Below are 22,097 nucleotides of genomic sequence, written 5' to 3'. Positions count from 1 at the left end.
CCCCTTCATTCCCTTCCACCCTACCTCCCCGTCCCCATTGCCCCCCCCTTTAGTTTATGACCATGTGTCTCAAGTTTTTTAGATTCTATATTTCCCATACTATTCTTGCCCCCCCATCTATTTTCTATCTACTGTCTATGCTACTTATTTTCTGTACCTTCTCCCCCCTTCTCCTCCTCCCACTCCCCTGTTGCTAACCCTCCTTGAGATCTTCATTTCTATGGTTCCACTCCTGATCTAGCTGTCCTTTTAGTTTGCTTTTGTTTTAGGTGTGGTTGTTAATAACTGTGAGTTTGCTGTCCTTTCACTGTTCATCTTTTTTAACTTCTTTTTCTTAGGTAAGTCCCTTTAACATTTCATATAATAAGAGCTTGGTGATGATGAACTCCTTGAATTTGGTCTTATCTGAGAAGCACTTTATCTGTCCTTCCATTCTAAATGAAAGTTTTGCTGGATAGAGCAATCTTGGTTGTAGGCCTTTAGATTTCATGACTTGGAATACTTCTTTCCAGCCCCTTCTTGCCTGTAAGGTCTCTTTTGAGTGTCTTCTACTCCCATCCTATCTCACCCACCCAGCCCTCCCCGCTCCCCCCATTTCCACTGCCCCCAGTTTTTGTCCCTGTGTCTTTTATACTTGTTCCTGTAAACCCTTCCCCTTTTCCCCTGAAATTTCCTCCCCTCTCTCCTCTGGACACTGTCAGCCTGTTCTCTATTTCAGTGTCTTTGGTCATATTTTGCTTATTTGATTGTTGTGTTTGGTTCACAGCCCATGCTCAACCCACTGAACTATACCAGGCAGAGCGACATAGGGTATTCTTGATTTTCTTTTCTATTTGGCTTCTGCACTTCCACATTATTAAGAATTATAGCATGTGTTCCTGGCCAGATTAGCAAAACTGGAGCAGGCTCTTAGAATTCATAGTCTTAACTCTAATTTTTTCATGCTTTTTTAGAAAAGGTTATGTACACTCATTTCCTCAACCATCACCTATAACTAAGGAGTCCTACATCTCTCTTTCCATCTTAGGGCTCTTGAATTTTAAATGTGTCAACCCACCTGGCTACTGAATATCTCCTCCAGAATATAGAACTACCAATCATGTTAGAATTTCTTCCGATTCCTGCTCCTTTCCTTGGAAAATAAGTCATGAGGACCCCATCATCTCCATCAGGCTGGAAACCCTGGGGAATTTCTCAGCTTCTTCCTTTCTGGACTGTTCCTCAATAAGTGATCAGTCGTTACTCATATTGATTGTACTACTAAATATTTAGTTATGTGGATAGTATTTGGCGTCATATCAAGATTAAAGTCTTGCCCCCATTGTTTTCTAGCTCTGTAAACTTGTGGAATTTATGTAATATTTTTATCCCCATCTGTAAAAGGGGGGGATAGCAACAGTACCTCATAGGGTTGTTGAGAATATTTGAGGAAACAGACCATATAGAGAGCACTTAATGCAATCCTTAGCTCAAAGTATTTAAAAATATTTAATGCTAAGTCATTAGTATTTTTAATTTCATTCTTAATATTGCCTCTACAATTATTTATGTTCCTTATCATCTTTCATTTCGGGTATTGCCTTAGTTTCTTAGTTGATTTCAATCTTTTACATTGTAACTTAAACCATAAATTGACTTGATGTAAAGTATTCTAAAACAAAAAGCTGATCACACTACTTTCTGTCAAATACTTTTGAGTATTCTTTATTACTTACAGAAGTGGTTTCCACAGAACATTCTGTAGAAATAAATGCCAGCAATCATAATGGATGTTTTACAAAAAAAGTTCCATGGCCAAATAAGCATGAACAGTGCTGACGCTCTGTGAGTCACACACATGGCTGTCTGAAAGAAGGCTAGAGTTTCTGGTGTTTCCTACACCTGGTTGACCATAGATATTTGTATCCATGTTCACATAAAGTTTTTGATGGCATATCAACTTCCATCCCTAAAATAACCTGGTGTTCCCTTAGCTGCAGTTTAGAAATCACAGGACTACAGGGTAATTTCTAAGCTGAGCATTAATTTAATAATCTGGTCCTAACTTACTCTCCCATCATTATCTCAAAACACTTCACCATATAGTAATGCATTAAAATATAATATAATAATAATGACGATAATATAATAATTATGACAACAGCTAATGTTTATTAAGAGATTATGCTGGGAACCATACTTGGAGCCTTGCCACATTAACTTATTTAATTGTCATAAAACCTCACGAAATTGTACCTTTGCTATCTCTGTTTTATGCATGGGGGCACCCATGGCTCAGAGAGAATAACTAATCAGGGCCACAGAGCTGGCAAATAGCAGAATACTGATGTCGACTTCTCTTTGAAGCCTTTGCCAATCCCTGTAAGTCAGAGGTGATCACCTTGTTCTCTGGGTCTCCATAGCAATGACCTTTATAGTTTCAACTGATTATAATTAGTCTGTGAAACCACCAGAACTTGAGCTCTGTGAGGGCAGAGAATATGTTTCATTTATGTTTACTGTTCCAGTATCTAGAATGGGGTTCAATATATATACTTATGGATAGACTAGTTTGAAATGTTGGTGATGTAGTTGATCTCTGGACCCTTCACGGTTAAACACTATCTAATTTTATGACTGAAAACTCGTATGGACACACACCACATATATACTCATATACACAGCACTTAGCTCCCTCTGATCTATTTCTTCTATATCTCCACAGGTTTCTGTGTACATTGAAGTCTATCAGGTATATAGGCAGGGGTTTAATATTCTACTTATTGACTAGCAGACACCCAAATCCACTCTAGATATGGAGTCATAGCAGAAGCAGCATATATGTACTGCTATAGGTAGGACATAGATTACCTACACTCTCTGGTTTCTGAGTCAGTGATCTCTGGAGTCTGGTCCTGCTGGGGTCTGCTTCTAATGAAACCAGATGCTCCCTAAGGACCTAGTCGGGTAGAAGGTCTCTTCTCACCCAAGGGGTTTCTGCAGATGAAGTACAAATACCATCCTAATTTTTTCCAGAGTCTGCATCTGACTGGTTTTCTTCACACATTGGGAAACAACTTTCTCTCGAGTTGGGGTAAGTTTCTGGGGACAAAATAATGTTTGTTTCCTGGGATTGTTAGGTTTTCTTGGAATAAACCCAATAAACTGCTGATTCAAATGCAATCTTGTTTTTTCTGGGTGATGTAGTGTAAGTGGCCACTATCCAAAGTGTTCATCTTGACATCTTGAACTGATACGGTTTTTGCTATGCAGGACTGGGACTAGAGTCCATTTTTTTCAAGAATATTAAAATGGCTTAAAATATAACATTGAAAAGTAGGTATATTAAAACTCACAGCATTAAGTTTAAATATATTATTTCTTTTAAAATTAGACTTCATTATAATTTACTGGCTTTAATGAAAGAAACTAAATATTTTCAAAATAAAGTTATGAAAAAAAATAATGCTCAACACGCATAAAAACATGTATACAAGGGCTCCCTTTTTTCCTTTTCCTTCTGGCTCTAATATGACTCAGTATAGTACCATAAATGCTGGCTTTATTTAAAATGTTGATGCTTTGTTCATCGTGGATATTTTGCATAAATTTTAATTTAAAAAATATTGCATTAAAATATTATTTATCTTGTTTACTACATTTTTTGGTACACACTTAAATTTGCACTTGAGTTAAGTGCCTCACTCTTCTCACCTTAGTTCTGGCCTGGCCGGGAAGAGTCAACACCTGGAGGGCAGAGCTGAGAGTCACGGAGGAATGGAGTTCCTGATGATGTCTTGAATTTTTATATAAACCTGATACTAGGAACACAGTTTTCAGTTTCAGGAACAAGGACATTTTCCTTTGTGTGCAAGCCAAAATGGGGTTGGGTTTTGTGTTACTGATCATGTAAATTGTCCTGAAGCACCCACTGAGAGAACATTAAAAAAACTATCTATGCATTTTAATCTTCAATTTGTCTTTTTATATAATTATATGCTATGGTTAATACTCCTTTTTAAAATGTAAACAAAACACTCTATTTTAATATAGGTGCCATAATTTATTTATTGCCCCATTGACAGCTATGGAAGTAGTAAAAATTTCTTTTATTACTGCAACAATATAGAAATGCATATAAATATATAAATATCAATATCAAAGAACCTATGCACCACAATGTTCATAGCAGCACAATTTACAATAGCCAAGAGATGGAAGCAACCTAGGTGCCCGTCAGTAAATGAATGGATCAAAAAATTGTGGTACATATACAAAATGGAATTCTATGCAGCAGAGAGAAAGAAGGAGCTACTACCCTTTGAAACAACATGGATGAAACTGGAAAGCATTATGCTGAGTGAAATAGGCCAGGTGTTGAAAGACAAATACGATATGATCTCACCTTTAACAGTAACCTAAACAACAAAAAAAAACAAGCAAGCAGAATAAAAACCAAGACACTGAAATAGAGAACAAGGGGACAGTGACCAGAGTGGAGAGGGAAGGGAATTTAAGGGGGGAAAAAGGGGAGGGATTTGGAGGAACAAGTATGAAGGACACAAGGACAATAACTAAGGGGGGTGGAAATGGGAGGGAGGTGGGGTGCATGGGGGAAGGGTGGGCTGGGATGGGAGAAACAGGCAAAAAACTGTACTTGAAAAATAACTAAATAAAATTAAAAAAAATAAATATATAAATATATTTCTACAGATATATTTATATGTTTTCATGCTGCACCATCAGCACTGGGGGCTAGTGGTTTTCTTATGTTTTTCAATCTGATAAGAAAACTACGATATTTCCATAGGATACTCATTTTTATGTCTTCAAATTTTGAGCATGTATTCATGTGTAATAGGCTATTTTTTTTGTAGCATGAATTGTCTATTTTGTTTTTTTGCACATTTCCTAATTTTTCTTATTCATTTATACCAACTTTTAGTATTTAAGGATAATATCTTTTTTGTCTATTACATGTTTTGTAACTTTTGCTTCCTAGAATTTTTATTTATTCTTGTCTACATTTTTACATAACTATATCATTTAATTATTACTGTCCATGAAGTATGGTTTTCTTATGTTAGAAATATCTTTCCAATCACAGAAATATTTTTCTGTTTTCTCCTAAGAACTTATTTTAAATTATAAATATTTTTGTGGTTTTATTTTTTAAATATATATCTTTAATTTATCTGGAATTTCTGTTTCTTTACTGAGTGAGGTGAGGACTCATTTTATTCTATTACAAAAACATCCCAATGCCATTAATTGAATTGGCCTTCCTTTCCCTACTAAATTGAAATGCTACTTGATCACACTTTAATTTCAAATATACTTACATTAGTTTCTAGGCTCTCTATTTAGTTGTGTTGATTCACTGAAAAACAATAATTAGCATTTATTTAGTGTTTTTATACCAGGCAGTTTAAAGAAAATATTTAATTTAATCCTTGCAAGATGAATCTGAATAGTTCATTTTCACAGATGAGGCTAAATTTCTAAGATGTGAAAAACTTTCTTTTTATTAATAATCAGAATGTTGGAGGCTCAGAGTGTGATCCTGGAGAAGGCTTCTGCATGATGAATATTTAAGTTATGAATTAGAAGATCAGTAGGTTTAATAAATACCAAAGGTAGAAAAGTATGTTCCAAATTAAGAGAAAATGTTAGAAAAGTCATAAAGTTATAAAAACTGTATAAGGAATGGATTAAACCATAATTTAATTTAGGTTTTTCAGAGTTCCTAAAGGCAATCAAACTAGAGAAGAGAGTAACAGTGGGTTTGTGGAAGTATTTGCATGTTTGAGAAACTTAGGCTTTATTTTGTAATAGATAAATCACTATAAAAAGTTATGAGAAAACACAATAAGATTTTTGTTTTGTACATTCCGTACAGGCTGCAATGTAACTGGGGTGAATAAGGAGGCGTTGAGAATAAGAAGCTGGGAGATGGGAAGACAGGATTAGTCAGGATGCTGTTGCAATAGAATAAGAGGATGACCAAGACCTGAGTAGGAGCATGTAAGTGAGAATGGGGAGGCATGAACGGATTCTAGGCATTGCTGAGGTGTGACCAGGAACTTTTGTTTATATTTATGTTTGTAATGATAATTCAGGGAGTGAAAACATAGCACTATATTCTCTAATTCAAGGCATTAGTGATTGATTCCATTATCTGATGTTCAACTTTTAGTGAAACCTACCTCTGGTTCTGCCCAGAGACTCCAAAAGCAGGCATGTTTGGTGCTAACTTCACCACCTTCCACCCCACTGTGTTCATCCTACTTGGCATCCCAGGACTGGAGAACTACCATACCTGGCTTTCCATCCCCTTCTGCCTCATGTACATCACTGCAGTCTTGGGAAATGGAGCCCTCATCCTCGTTGTCCTCAATGAACGCACCCTCCATGAACCCATGTATGTCTTCCTATCCATGCTTGCTGGTACTGACATCTTGCTATCCACTACCACTGTGCCCAAGGCCCTGGCTATCTTCTGGTTTCATGCTGGGGAGATTGCCTTTGATGCCTGCATTACTCAGATGTTTTTCATCCATGTTGCTTTTGTGGCTGAGTCAGGAATTCTGCTGGCCATGGCATTTGACCGCTATGTGGCCATTTGTACTCCCTTGAGATACACAGCTATTTTAACTCCCATGGCAATTGGAAAAATGACCCTGGCAATCTGGGGACGGAGCATTGGGACAATTTTCCCTATCATATTCCTGCTGAAGAGGCTGCCATTCTGTCGGACCAATATCATCCCCCACTCATACTGTGAGCACATTGGGGTGGCTCGATTGGCCTGTGCTGACATCACTGTCAACATCTGGTATGGCTTTTCAGTGCCCATGGCATCAGTTTTGGTAGATGTTGCACTCATTGGTATTTCCTACACTTTGATTCTCCAAGCTGTGTTTAGACTTCCTTCCCAGGATGCCCGGCACAAGGCTCTAAATACCTGTGGTTCCCACATTGGAGTCATTCTCCTCTTCTTCATCCCATCCTTTTTCACTTTCCTGACTCATCGCTTTGGCAAGAATATCCCCCATCATGTCCACATCCTTCTGGCAAATCTCTATGTGTTAATACCTCCCATGCTTAATCCCATCATCTATGGAGCAAAGACCAAGCAAATCAGGGACAGTATGGCTCACATGTTATCTATTGTGGGAAAGTATTGGGAAAGCTAGTTCCTTCACTGTTTCCTTTTACCAGCAGGAGAAAAGAGAACTTACCAACAATCAAGTTCCCAGCTTAGGCACTATAGTGTGTTGCAGCAGAGAGCACATGGGGCTTTGAAATAAAATGCATCTGGATTCAAATCCTGACTTTTTAAATTTCTGAGTTTTGACAATGGATAATTTCACATTTTTTTTTGAGATTTAGTTCTAACCTATAAAATGAAACCACTCATACCTAGGCTCTAAGGTTTACGTAAGGATTAAATTAAATATATAAATTGCTTGGTACATTGCTTAGCATTTAGCAGACTCTCAGTGTTAGTTATAGTTCCAATTTGAAGTTCATGCCTGAAGATGTTTTGGATTTGATGTATATAAGATTTCCAATATTTTGAGAGGTTTCTATGCCTACTCCTGCTTTCCTTCCAAGATTGTATGATGGCTATCATCACCTCCAACACCAGAGCCATCCTAACAAGTTTGTTGCACAAATCAAATTAGGTAATGAATATGAAAGAGTGCTTTTAAAAAGATAAAATTGTTGAAAAAGACTAAGGTTGATACTCCTCCATGTAAAGAACGATCACCGTTACAATATGAAAAAATCTCTTTATTCATTCAGGAAATGAGTTGAGTCACAGAGACACAGGCATTGCCCTTAGAGAGCTGATTTTCTGAGGTGGACACATGAGCAAAAAAGAAGTTATTGGGACATATTTATAATAAAAATATAATGTATTACAGAAATATTTGGCTGTTAAAAAGAAGGCAAGCTAATACTCTATAATTCTATGTTTTCTTCTGTATCTCTAATTTTTCCTAACTACAGACAATGGCATGGCTTTAAAATTTCATTTCTAAATTAGGATGAGTTCTAAAGTGATATGTTTAGCCTAGGCTTTTCCCTTAAGTTCACCTCTTTATATACAACTCTTTCTTGACATCTCCAGTTGTATGGCCAGTAGGCATGTCAAAATAAATCATGTATATCAGTTTTATCTGAGATGTTTACTGGTCAGCATACCCATAACATAATCTTCATCTTTAGGCACTTAAATTAACTGAAACATTTTATGGAAAGATTTTGCTTGAAGCTTTTAAAAACCAGTTTTTACCGTTTGGGGTTTAGAAGCAGTTCATTTTTCCATCTCCCCAAGTTTCTGAGTCTTTTTAAAACTCCCTATGGTGGCAGAATAATGGCCCCCAAATGTATCTATGTCCTAATCCCTAGAACCTGTGAATATGTTAGTATACATGGCAGAGGGAAATTAAGAGTGAAGATGAAATCAAGACTGTTAATCAGCAGACATTATTCTGAATTATGTGGGTGGGGCTAGGGAAATCACAAGGGTCCTTATAAGTTAATGAGGGAGGTGAAATAAGTTAGAAGGAGAAAGAAATTCTGGATGGTCACTTACATGAGGAATCTAGAAAAGCCAAACTCATAGAAACAAAGAGTGGGATGGGGATTATCAAGGGCTGAGGGGTGGCCAAAATGGGGAGATGTTAGTAAAAGGGCACAGACTTTCAGTTATAATACAAGTAAGTTCTGGAGGTGTAATATGTAGCGTGGCAATTATAGCTCATACTTCTGTATTAGATGCTTGAAAGTTCCTGAAAGAGTAGATCTTAAATGTTCTTACCACATAAAAGAAATATTATGTGACATAATGGAGGCATTATCTAATGATGTGGTGGTTATCATATTGTAATATGTAAGTACACCTTAATTTTGCACAATGTTATATGTCAATTATACCTATAAAAAGCTAGGAAAATAAACATTTGAAGGTCAGCCTTCAGTAGAGTCACTCAACCTGTAACATCATTTTTTCTTCAGTTTTAATAGCAAATAATGTTTCTTTGTGTTAACTAACTGAAAGTTTGAAGGTATTTTTTAAAGCTTTTATTTGTTAAAAACATTAATATCATCTCATTAGTTATATGAATAACTTACATTTGTGAGGGACTTTACAATTTTACATGGATTCATTTAATTTTCTAAATTTATTTTTATTTTATTTTTATTATATTTCTTATCTAAATTATTTATTGTTGTTCAAGTACAATTGTCTCCCTATTCACTCCACCATGTCCCCCCACCCCACCAATCACCACCTCCCACTCTCAAACCCATCCCCTTTGGCTTTACTAATACAATAAGTCACTGAATTGGTCTGATCCTCAGAATTAACAAGAAAATCTTTCTTGTATTTTTTTTCCATTACTATTTAGTCCCCTTATTACCCTCTCCCCCTGGCAATCCCCATGTGGTTGTCCATGTCTATGAGTCCTTTTTCCTTTTTGCTCAGGAAAGGCACCACCTCCTCACCTCCCCCTCTCCACTAGCTGTAACCTTGCTCTCCATCTATGAGTCTGTCCCCATTTTCCTTGTTACTTCAGTTTGTTCCTTAGATTCCACATATGAGTGATATCATATGGTATATGTGTTTCTCTGACTGGCTTATTTCACTTAGCCTAATGTTCTCCAGGTCCATCCATACAAGGGGAACATTTTCTTTTTAATGGCTGAGTGGATCCAATGTGTCAATGTTCTATAGTTGTTTTATCCATTCATCTACTGATGGACACTCGGGCCCCAAATTTTTTTAAAAAGATTTTATTTATTTATTTTTAGAGAAAGGGAAAGGGAGGGAAAAAGAGAGGGAAACATCAATGTGTGGTTGCCTCTCACACACCCCCTGCTGGGGACCTGGCCCACAATCCAGGTATGTGCCCTGACTGGGAATTGAAATGCGACCCTATGGGTCACAGGCCGGCACTCAATCCACTGAACTACACTAGCCAGAGCTGGGCCCCAGAATTTTTCAATGTTAAACAGCATATTTAACTAACAGGATTTTATGAGGATTAAGTGAGATTGTGTTTGGGGCAATTTTTAAACTGCCAAGTACCTCTATAGGACATTACTTTAGTGACTGCCCATCGGACTGTATACTTCCTGTTAATTTATTTTTAAGTTCATTGATTCTTTCTCCTGTCAACTCAGACCTGCTGTTGAGTCTCTCTAGTAAGTTTCTTGTGATATCTTTCAGTGCCATTAATTCCATTTGATTCTTTTGTATAGTTTCTTTTATAAAATTCTTATTGAAGTATACTTGGCATACAATATTATATTAGTTTCACGTGAACAATGTAGTGATTTGACATTTATATACCTTACAATGTGACCCTCACACTAAGTTTAGTAATCATTCGTGACTGTGCAAAGTTATCACAATATTATTGAATATATTCCCTTTCATCTTTTTCACTTATGCTTTCTGGGATCCATCAGTTTGTTTTGTTTCTATGAGTCTGCTTTTGCTTTGTTATGTTTGTACAATTTTAAAGATCCCACATAAATAAAATCATACCATATTTGTCTTTCTCTCTCAGACATATTTGACTTAGCATGAACCCTCTAAGTCCATCCATGCTGTTGCAAATGGTAAGATTTTATTCTTTTTTTTAGTATTTTTTTTATTTATTATGGAAAATAGGAACTTGATTTGTGGTTCTTCACTTAAGTTGAGTAAACTCAATATTGTTGATATTATCAGCTATTAGTACTTTTTTCTCATTTAAAAAAAATTGCTAATATTTCATTGTGTATCCATACAAAATTTTCTGTATCCACTCATTTATTGATGGACACCTAAGTTGCTTCCATATCTTTGCTTTTATAAATTATGCTGCAAAAAAAAAATAAGGATGCATATCATATATATTTTTGAATTAGTTCAAAGTACCCAGAAGTGAATAAACACCCAGAAGTGAACTTGCTGGACTGTATCATAGTTCTGTTTTTTATTTTTTAACAGTATTTTATTTCTTTATTTTTATTTTTATTTTTAAATATATTTTATTGATTATGCCATTACAGTTGTTCTATTTCCCCTCCTTCATTCCCCTCCACCCTGCACACCCCTCCCACCACATTCCCCACCTTAGTTCATGTCCATGTGTCACAAATTCTTTAGATTCTATATTTCCCATACTCTTCTTGCCCCCCTCAGTCTATTTTATACCTACCATCTATGCTATTTATTCTCTGTATCTTCTCCCCCCTTCTTCTCCTCCCACTCCCCTGTTGCTAACCCTCCATGTGATCTCCATTTCTATGGTTCTGCTCCTGATCTAGCTGTCCTTTTAGTTTGCTTTTGTTTTAGGTGTGATTATTAATAACTGAGTTTGCTGTCCTTTCACTGTTCATATTTTTTATCTTTTTTTTTCTTAGATAAGTCCCTTTAACATTTCATATAATAAGGTCTTGGTGATGATGAACTCCTCGAACTTGATCTTATCTGAGAAGCACTTTATCTGTCCTTCCATTATAAATGAAAGCATTGCTGGATAGAGCAATCTTGGATGTAGGTCTTTGGATTTCCTGACTTGGAATACTTCTTTCCAGCTCCTTCTTGCCTGTAAGGTCTCTTTTGAGAAATCTGTTGACAGTCTGATGGGAACTCCTTTGTAGGTGACTGTCCCTTTATCTCTTGCTTCTTCCAGGCTTCCAGGATTCTCTCCTTCATTTTAATCTTGGCTAATGTAATTATGATGTGCCTTGGTATGTTCCTTCTTGGGTCCAACTTCTTTGGGACTCTCTGAGCTTCCTGGATTTCCTGGAAGTCTATTTCCTTTGCCAGATTGGGGAAGTTCTCCTTTATTATTTGTTCAAATAAGTTTTCCACTGGTGGCTGTTCCTCTTCCCCTTCCCTTCTGGTACCCATATAATTTGGATGTTGGAACGTTTGAAGATGTCCTGGAGGTTCCTAAGCCTCTCCTCATTTTTTTGAATTCTTGTTTCTTCCTTCTTTTCTGTTTGGTCATTTTTTTCTTCCTTCTGGTCCACTCCCTTGATTTGAGTCCCAGTTTCCTTTCCATCACTATTGGTTTCCTGTGCATTTCCCTTCATTTCAATTAGTTTAGCCTTCATATGTTCCTCTAATTTGTGACTAAAATCAGCCAGTTCTGTGAGCATCCCGATCACCAGTGTTTTGAACTGTGCAACTGATAGGTTGGCAATTTCTTGTTCACTTAGATTTATTGGCTCTGGGGCTCTGAGTCCTTCTTGAGCCATGTTTTGATCTGTTTGCTCCTGTTACGCATGAGGAAAGGAGCTTAGGTGTTCACCAGAGTGGGGCCACCCAGGTTGCTGGGTTGTGACACTGTATGTGGAGGCGGGGTCAGAGAGGGACAATGGTGGTTTCCTCTGCTGCTTTCTGCCACTGGGGACTACAGATCTGTCTCACTGCTAGCTCCTTCAGCTGGTTTATCTGTGCGTGAATGTGTGACTGAGATCAGCCTACTGCCTTGTGCCCTCAGTGGGTCCGCCCATTGCTACTCCACACCTGGGATTGGTCCTCGGCTGCCTGCACACCTGGGTCACGTGCCTGGGTCAGTCTGGTGGATCTTTCCTGCTCAACCTGGCTTCACTGCTGGCTCTGCCCCTCTTACTGGTCTGGCTGAGTGGTTTGTTGTTGTTGGAGCTCAGTATAGTTCAATTTTCTGTGGTTTGGCTGCATATTTTGTTGCTAAAACTTTGTCGTTTTTAAACTTGGTTGTGCGAGAAGGCACAATGTTTCCACCTATGCCTCCATCTTGGTGGAAGTCCCCGGAAGTCTGTTTTTGATTTTTAAGGAATCTCCATATTGTTTTCCATAGTGGCTGCACCAATTTATAATCCTGCCACAGTGCATGACTTGTTATTTGTTGATTTTTTAAAATTACAGCCATTTTTATTATAGCTAGATATGAGGTGGTATATCATTATGGTTTTGATTTACTTTTCTCTGATTAGTGATGTTGAGCATCTTTTCATACATGTGTTGGCCATCTGTATGTCTTTTTTTGAAAATGGCTATACATGTTCTCGGCACATTTTTGATCAGTTTTTTTTTTGTTATTGAGTTATGAGTTTCTTATATATTTTGGATATTAACCCATTATTGGGTATGTCAGGTGAATATCTCCTCCCATTCAGTAGGTTGTCTTTTCATTTTATTGATGGTTTCTTTCACTGTAAGGAAACTTTCAGTTTGATGTAGTCCTATTTGTTTATTTTTGCTTTTGTTTCCCTTCCTCAAAGAGACATATTTTAAAAAGCTATCACTAAGAAAGATATCAATGAGTTTACTGCCTATGTTTTCTTCCATGATTTTTTATGAGTTCATGTTTTACATTTAAGTCTTTAATCCATTTTGAGTTTACTTTTGTATATGTTGTAAGAGAGTGGGTACAGTTTTTTTCTTTTTTTTGCATGCATCTGCCCTGTTTTATTTTGTATAGTTTCTATTTTTTTATTGAGATTCTCTGTATTTTCCTTTAATTCTTTTCATGGTTCCCTTTAATTCTTTGAACATATTTACAATAGCATGTCGGAAGTCTGTTTTTGATAAACCCAACATCTGGCCCATAGAGAGACAATTTTGATGACTGCTTCCCCCATTCCTCATAGGTTGGAATTTCCTTTGCATGTTTCAGAATTAAATATTTTTTAAACTAAGAATTTTAAAGAATTTTTTCCCCTGAGAATATTGTTGCTGTTTTGTTTTCTTTTTCAGTTTTCCTGGAGTTTGTAGAAACTGTCTCTTCCACAGTGCTCACCTAATGTGTTGCTCAGATATTTTTATTTTTATTATTTTTAGCTTTTAAAATCCTTACCAGAGGATATGTCCATTGATTAGAGAGCAAAGAAAGGAGGTATGGAAGGAGCTGGGTCAGGGGCAGGGGGAGAGAGAGAGAAACATTGATGTGAAAGAGAAACTTCAGTTGGTTGCCTCCTATACGTGCCCAGCAAATGAACCTTAACCTAAGTATGTGCCCTGACCAGGAAGAGCACCCACAACACCTTGGTGTGCAGGACGATACTCCAACCAACTGAGCCACTGTCTAAAACTTAAGGTTGAATTTTTATGGGTTGCCCTGGGTTTGCACAGGCAGCCGAGGACAAATCCCAGGTGTGGAGTAGCGATGGGTGGACCCACTGAGGGCGCAAGGTGGTAGGCTGATCTCAATCACACATTCATGTGCAGATAAACCAGGCAAAGGAGGTAAATCATTGATAGTGAACTATCAATAATTTATCAGATTTTGCTTCCAAATAACCTAAGCCAGTTAATACTTCTTTCCTCTACTAATGGGCCTGTGTATGGCTTGGGCAGCACCTTTGAAGTTCAGGCAGTTTTCAAGCCTTCCCCAACCTTTATTTTTTCATTAGACTCCTTGAGTCTCTTCTGCATATGTGCTCAGTTTCCTGGCAGTGGATGTGTGGAGAGTTTTGGCTCTGTTCTCTCTGAATGTATGTACAACCTTCCAGCTAATCAGACTCTGTGGAGAGCTTATTAAACCCTCTATACTTATCTCTTTGTAATATCTCCCTGAAAACCTCTGGTCAGTCTACAGACATCTACTTTCACTGACCAGGAAAATACCCTCTGGTTAGGGTGGCTGCAGGACTTTCCTTTTGGCACCGGGTGTGGCTTTTCCACTGTTCCTTCCAAATCAAGTCAGTTCCTTCTGGCAGTGAAGCTACTGATTTTACACCCAGTATTTCCCTGGTATAACTATTATACTGACCAAAGTGGGGCTGGAGGATGTTGGAGGGGAGCAGCCCAGATAAGAACAACAGAGTCCTATGCCTCCTGCCTGAAGTTTAAGAACTGTTCGTGAATAAATACCTCTCAATTTGTGGCTTTCCACTGGTTGGTTTCTAGAGCCATAAAATGAGTATTTCTGATAATTTTTTTCTGATTTTACAGCTATTTCCTGTGAACAAGACTAAATGATCTCTGTATACTGCCATATCACACTGTATCAGTAAAAAAAATTTTGAGGTAACATGAATACATTTTCTCAACATTATGTTTGGTCAAGCACGCTCCACACTTGGGCTCTCATGTTTATAGCCCTTTAGCTTGGACTACATGCTAAACTACTCTTCCCAGAGTATTCCCATAGAGTTGGAGGAGTTCTGCACATAGCCATATGGTGACCTGAAAGCAATCTACTCCTTGTTGATTTTCCTCATAAAATATAGGACACCAAGTTAGGTTTAAATTTCAGATAAACAATGAATACTTTTTTAGTATGAGTGAATACCAAATATTGCATGGTACATAATTTTACTAAAAATTTTTGCTATTTATATGAAATTAAAATAACTGACATCTTGGATTTTTATTTGCTAACTTGGCAACTCTCCCATGTCCAGCTTTGCCTTTGAACTCAGGACACACACTGTACGTATGGTGAGATTTCTCTTTAAGTGATCTTCTATGATCTTTGAGGCAGATAAATCTAGACTCTGTTGGGATCATCTTCATCTACTCATCAGGGAAGGTCATATTACATCAAACTCCAAAATGAAGACATTATGGTGCAAGTGATCTCATTATTTTTCTTCCAGAAGGCTTCTTGGCTCCAATACAAATTAGCTACATATGTAATGAGAGAGGTCAGCCTTTATCAAGCCACAAAATAATTTGTTATATTCTTGTCAAACACAATTAGTTTCTTACTATGCTAATTCTTCCAGAGGAAAGACAATCTGCTGCCTTCACTGTTAAACAAGTCTCTTGCAACATTTTAAAAACTCGAAACTTTTATAATATTGAATGTCAGCTGTAATTGAAAAAATTAACTTAATTTACATACTATATATTTAACCTTTTAAAGCATACAATTCAGTGATTTTTAGTATATTCATAGAATCATGCAATTCTTACCATTATCTAATACCAGAACATTTTTATTCCCACAAAATGGATGTTACACATTAGCAGGTGTTGTCATTCTCTCATACTCAACATTCCAGTCCAGTTCCAGACTGACAGTCTGCTTCCTTTTTCTATAGACTTGTCTATTATGCACATTTGATATAAATGGAATTATACATGACTTTTTTGTCTGGTTTTTAAAAATTAGCATAAGGTTTATTTCTTTATTTTTTAAATGTTGTTCAAGTATAGTTGTCTCCATTTTCCCACCTCCCAACCCTCCCTCCCCCTCTTGACCCTTCCCCTCTTTGGCTTTGTCCATGTATCCTTTAAACACGTTCTTTGATGACCCTTCCCCCCATTTCTCCCATAATCTCCCTCCCCCATTCCACCTGGTTATTGTCAGTTTGTTCTTTATTTCAATGTCTCTGGGTATATTTTGCTTGCTTATTTGTTTTGTTGATTAGGTTGCACTTATAGGTGAGATCATATTGCATTTGTCTTTTACCCCCTGGCTTATTTCACTTAGCATAATGCTCTCCAGATCCATCCATGCTGTTGCAAAGGGTAGGAGCTCCTTTCTTTTTGCTACATAGTATTCCATTGTGTAAATGTACCACAGTTTTTTGGTTCACTCATTTACTGATGGGCATTTAGGTTGCTTCCAACACTTGGCTATTGTGAGGATAATGTTTTTAAGGTTCATCCATGTTATAGCATGTGTTAGTACTTCATTCTTTTTTATCACTGAATAATATTCTAGTATACGGATCTACCTCATTTTGTTTGTATATTCATCACCTGATGGATGTCTGAGTTATTTCTATGCTTGAAACTTTTAAATGCATTGGTATATTGCTCCCATAAAAACAATGTATATAATTCTACTTAGGCAGGAATTACCCTTTCATATTTATTTTCATTTACATTATTTTTATTTTTAGAGAGTGTGAATTTTATTTATGTGTTAGCTAATAAATTATATTTTTTAAAGAAGGAGGGAAATGGAATCCCATCTGGGGTCTATTTGGTTTCAAAACCTGTGCTCTTTTGCAGCACCACATATTCCCTTCTTTGAGTTTGTGCCACTTCTTGAACACAGTCTTGTCTAATCTAAGCACCCTCTGGAAGCTCAATCTAAGCTCATGGGCCCTACAAGCATATACCATGGGGTTAAGGGCTGCAGGGGGGATGACAATGTTAAGCATATTTAGAAGAACAGCAAAGATAAGAGCTGCTTTGGCTGCCAGATGGGCTATAGAAACTACAACAATGGTTGTGTAGAAGAAGAAGATGAGGATGAGATTGGAAGTGCAGGTGCTCAGAGCCTTGACAATAGTCAATAGCCTTGCCTCAGCAGAGTTCAGTCTCATCACAGAGTGAAAGATCAGAACATAAGAAATAAGGACTAGAGCCATGTCACTTTCACTGATGACCCAGGCTAAAGCCAGCTAATAAAACCTATTAATGGTGGTGTCATCACAGGCCAAACCAGTGACCCCAGGGTTAGAGCACATACAGCGGTCAATTTCATTCTTGGAGCAACAGTGTCTCTGGACAGCCAGTACAGGCACTGGGATGGTCAACAGGACAATCCTAAGCACCATGAATATTATGGCTTTGACTACAAAAGCTTCAGTAACTATGGAGGAGTATTGAAGTGGGTGACAGATGGCTACATATCTATCCACAGTGATACAAAGGAAGATACCAGACTCCATGCTAATAAAACAGTGAATAGCATAGATTTGAGCAAAGCACACAGGGAGGCTGATGGCCTTGGCATCAAACCAGAACATGCCCAGAATCCTGGGCATGAAGGTGGTAGCCAAGCCAATGTCCACTATAGCCAGGATACTAAGGAACTGATGCATGGGCTGGTGCAGGTTAAGCTTGTGATGAATGGTGATCATGATGAGGAGATTGGTACCAAGAGCTAAGAGGTAGATCAGAGCCAGGGGCAGGGAGAGCCAGTGCTGCCACTTGTCAATGCCTGGGAGCCCCATCAAGATGAACTTAGAACCATGAAGTCTTGAGCTATTAGTTACACTCTGGGAGAGACATCCATATATTGGGGCATCTTAATCCTTACTGTATGTCTGTGGACAAAGAGAAACAAGAGGGAAGCTTGGTTAAGTGTTCAGCTGAGATTCAGATTTAATTTAAAGATACAAGATTCACTCATAGAGTATGATATTCCCCGTGTCTCTTTTATCTGGAAAATGTTCTGAAAAGTGCACTAAGATGGCCAAAAGAGGCCTTAAGAGGAAGATTACAGCAGAAACAAAGAGAGAAAGGAATCGTTTATTGTCTTCATGTGACTCGATGCTGTTTTGATACATGAAGTAAGGAGATATGGACACAAAACAGGGGACATGTTCAGTCATTGTGAATGGACTGATTCCTCAGGAGGTAAATACTAAAGACGGAACAGATATATATTCTTCTTTGGAGGTCTTCCAGGGAAGAACGGAAGTAAGAATGAGAATTATAATGGCTTTGTTTTGTATAGGACCTTTGAAAGGCCTTTTTTCATATTTGAGGAATTGAGAATCACAGAAGTGGAATGATTTATCTGAGTTTAGAGTTTTGAATAATAAATGAGCTGGAGCTAAAAATTTTAGTATTCTGTCTTTAGTTACTGTATATTTTTTGTTAAACTATTGCTGATGGCTTAATACAAATGGTTCTTTTAAGGTGTAAGCTTTTGCCACCTTCTAATTACCATAGTTAAATTGAAAACATATTAAGACCTATATTTTCTTAGTTTATTGATTTTTCATCTGCAGATTTTAGTAAGACTTCCTTAAGGACATTATTTTAAAAATATATAAAACCATATATTTTTATAAGATTTTATTTATTTAGTTTTAGAGAGACGGGAAGGGAGGGAGAAAGGAAAAGAGACATCAATGTGTGGTTGCCACAGGAAGTGAACCCGCGACCCTTTGGTTCACAGCTTGTGCTCAATCCATTGAGCTACACCAGCCAGAGCCATAATACTGTATTTTTTAAAAGGAATTTTAACATGCATTAGATTTAATGACCATAATTGCCATGGAGATTTTTGACATTTACCTATTTAGATATTTATACTAGGTGAAATCAATGTTCACCATATAGCTTTTCCTTTTAAAAAATATATTTTATTGATTATACTATAACAGTTGTCCAATTTTTTTCTCCCCTTTATTCCCCTTCACCCTGTAACCCACTCCCACCATCATTCCCCCACTTTAGTTCATGTCCATGGGACATGCATATAAGTTCTTTGGCTTCTCCATTTCCCATATTGTTCTTAACTTCCCCACCCACCCACCTATTTTGTACCTACCATTTATGCTTCTCATTCTCTGTACCTTTTTCCTCATTCTCACCACCCCCTCTGCAGATAACCTTCCATGTGATCCCTATTTCTGTGGTTCTGTTCCTGTTCTCATTGTTTGCTTAGTTTTTTTTTTTTTTTTTAAGTTTGGTTGTTGATAGTTTTCAGTTTGTTGTCATTTTACTGTTCACATTTTTGATCTTCTTCTATTTCTTAGATAAGTCCCTTTAACACTTCATATAATAAGGGCTTGGTGACCACATATCTCTTCATAACAGTCCTTCTCCATTTGTGAAGTCTTTACTTTGATTCAAATCTTGCAGGCTGCTCGGGCTGGGTGGCTCAGTTTGTTGAAACTTCGTACACCAAAAGGTTGTGGGTTCCATCCCTGGTGAGGACACATACCTAGGTTATGGTTTAATCCCTGGGCTGGATGTGTATGGGAGGCAACTAATGTTCCTCTCTCACACTGATGTTTTTTCCCCTCACTCTCTCCCTTTCTGAAAAACCAACAAACATATCTTCAGGTGAGGATTAAAAATTTTTGCATGGTGTAGAACATTTTCTAGTTATTTCATCAGAAAGAGAAAATGGGCAATATACTCTGAATGAATTAGAAAATCATCTCTAACTTGGAATTTTGATTAATATTCATTTCTCATTACTTTTTTCTGTGTTTAATGGTTAATCACAGGAATGTAACTCATTTATCTTTGGTCTATAGAAGAGAGAATGTATTTGTATTGTTTTTTAAAAAAATAGCAAAGTAGTAGTTTTAGTTTGTTTTTCTATTAACTGTTGATGCTTCTTTTCATATACAGTAAGTTGTTATGTGCACTAGCTCTAATTTGTTGTTTCATTTTTCTATCTGTGATTATGATGAGAGTACCATAGTGAATAAAGCATTTCTAGATTTTTAAGAGACTTAATACACAAGAAATCTTTTATCCACTTAATATTTTATACATTAAATTTTAAAGCTTTTGCCAATATTTAGACTGCCAAGATCATCTTAACCTTTTAAAATATTTTATTTATTTATATTTAGAGAGAAAGGAAGGGAAAGAGAAAAGAGTGGGAGAGAAACATCAATGTGTGGTTGCCTCTCATGTGTCCCCTACTGGGGTCCTGGCCTGCAACCCAGGCATGTGCCCTAACTGGGAATTGAACCAGAGACCCTTTGCTTCACAGGCCCGTGCTCAATCCACTGAGCTACACCAGACAGGGCATTAACTTTTTTTTGTTAATCCAAAATATCTAAATTTAATTGGGGTCTTATGAAATATAAAAATTAATTTATAAAAATAATATCTTAAAAATATTTTTCCTTCTTATTCTGCAATTTTATGCATCTCTTCCATTAAATTTTCTCTTATATCTGTCACTAAAGAACATAATTTATATGTGTTAACGTTCCTCACTATTTTTTTTTACTATATTTAATGTTTTTTGAGTGGAATTTTATCTAGAGTAAAATTTCTAATTAAATGTTGCTAATACCTAGAGAACATGCTGATTTCTGTTATTTTGCTTTGAATTTACTTTAGTATTTTATTGTCAATTATTATTATTTTTAGTTCATTTTTTTCTGATTTTCTAGTATAACTTTATAAATGTTACAAAAATTACAATTTGAAACTCTCTTTTCCAAGTATTATATCTCTTATTTATGTATACTTTATTTTAATCAGAACAATGTAAGTCATAGCATCCCATGTAATTTCTATGTTGGTTGATTTAATAAAAGTATTAAATTTTTCATGAAGAATGTTGTTGGCTTTTGTGTTTTACAAATAAAACGTATTAACAATGTATTTTGTAAGCTATAAGAGTTCTAAATCATGAAAAAATTGAACTTCATGATTCATAAAATCTTATTTTGGAATCTTTGTTTTATAATTTATTATGCACAAATCACTTAGTTTGATCATTTAGTCACTAAATATTTACTGAGAGCTTCCTATGTAGCTTACACTGTGGGAACCAAGAAGTTTTCTTTGCATATTTTTTTAGCTGGTGAGCCCCATGTTTTCCAGTGTGGCCATATTCCATGTGGCTTAGCCTCATCTCTTTGGCCTCGTTCTCAGCTACAGCTCTCAGCCCCTGCACAGGTGAAGAGAACCTGATGGAAAGTGAAGAAAGGCAGGTTGAGAAATCCACAGATAGTGAGCCAGATTCATAGACCTGGACAGAATCCAAGGAGGTGGACTGCCTCCATTGATTCTCCCCAGTGTCTGTGCTGTTGGCTGGTTTACTTATTACTGTGGGAGGGGCCATGAGGCCAGTGCTTCCTTCTGGGATGCTTTTCTTCCAACTTTTGCTGTCTGTGCTTGGCCTTTGATTGCTAAAAGCAGATCTAGCTCTCTCCTTATGTCTCCTGGGTTTTGGTAAGAAATCACATCTGTGAAATGGCCTGGTTGAGGTCTGACCCTCCCTGGGCTCATCCCATGACAATCCTCTCTCTCATCCGACTACCTCTAGGGCAGGTTGTTGTCTCACTCCAGCAGGAAAGGTCCCTAGTGACTTTGGAGGCTTGTCTTGGTCACTTCTGGGGACAGTCCTAATCACACCTAGACCCAGGGGTGGCCCACCAGTTGGACAGCTTTGCCAGGTCAAAACACTGGGTGAAGGTATGTTCTCCCATCTGTTAAACTTGATTTTCTTCCCCACTCACTCTAGCAAGTACAGTGAGTTCTGTTATGTGACACATGAGTTCCTAAAAGTCACTGTGCTATGCAATATCCTGTATGTAAAGCCACTGGATTTATGAAAAAATGGAGTTAGGAGCACAGCATTCAACAACTTCTTCAGTAACACAACTAGTATAAACAGTAGCAGAGTTTTACAATGTTAAATGGTTAAAAAAACATAAATACTACAATGCAT

At 37.0% G+C, this 22,097-nt stretch overlaps 2 protein-coding genes across 2 annotated transcripts; one reads left to right on the top strand and one right to left on the bottom strand.

The window, feature by feature from the left end:
- The first annotated feature begins 6,215 nt into the window (after positions 1-6,215).
- Positions 6,216-7,175, top strand: LOC119062018 (olfactory receptor 52B2). Its single transcript, XM_037162817.2, has one exon. It carries the CDS (start codon positions 6,219-6,221, stop codon positions 7,173-7,175), a length of 957 nt encoding a protein of 318 aa, XP_037018712.2. The 5' UTR covers positions 6,216-6,218.
- A 399-nt stretch (positions 7,176-7,574) lies between these two features.
- Positions 7,575-21,488, bottom strand: LOC119062075 (olfactory receptor 56B4-like). The gene is given in 3 exon segments (XM_053662831.1): positions 7,575-7,637; positions 16,927-17,966; positions 21,185-21,488. Coding segments are annotated over 3 exon segments (1,407 nt in total).
- Between the last annotated feature and the right edge of the window lie 609 nt (positions 21,489-22,097).

This window comes from Artibeus jamaicensis, unplaced genomic scaffold (genome assembly GCF_021234435.1).
Source record: "Artibeus jamaicensis isolate MK-2021 breed Jamaican fruit bat unplaced genomic scaffold, CSHL_Jam_final contig_2962, whole genome shotgun sequence".
Lineage (NCBI taxonomy): Eukaryota > Metazoa > Chordata > Mammalia > Chiroptera > Phyllostomidae > Artibeus > Artibeus jamaicensis.
This window is presented reverse-complemented; position numbering and strand designations above follow the sequence as displayed.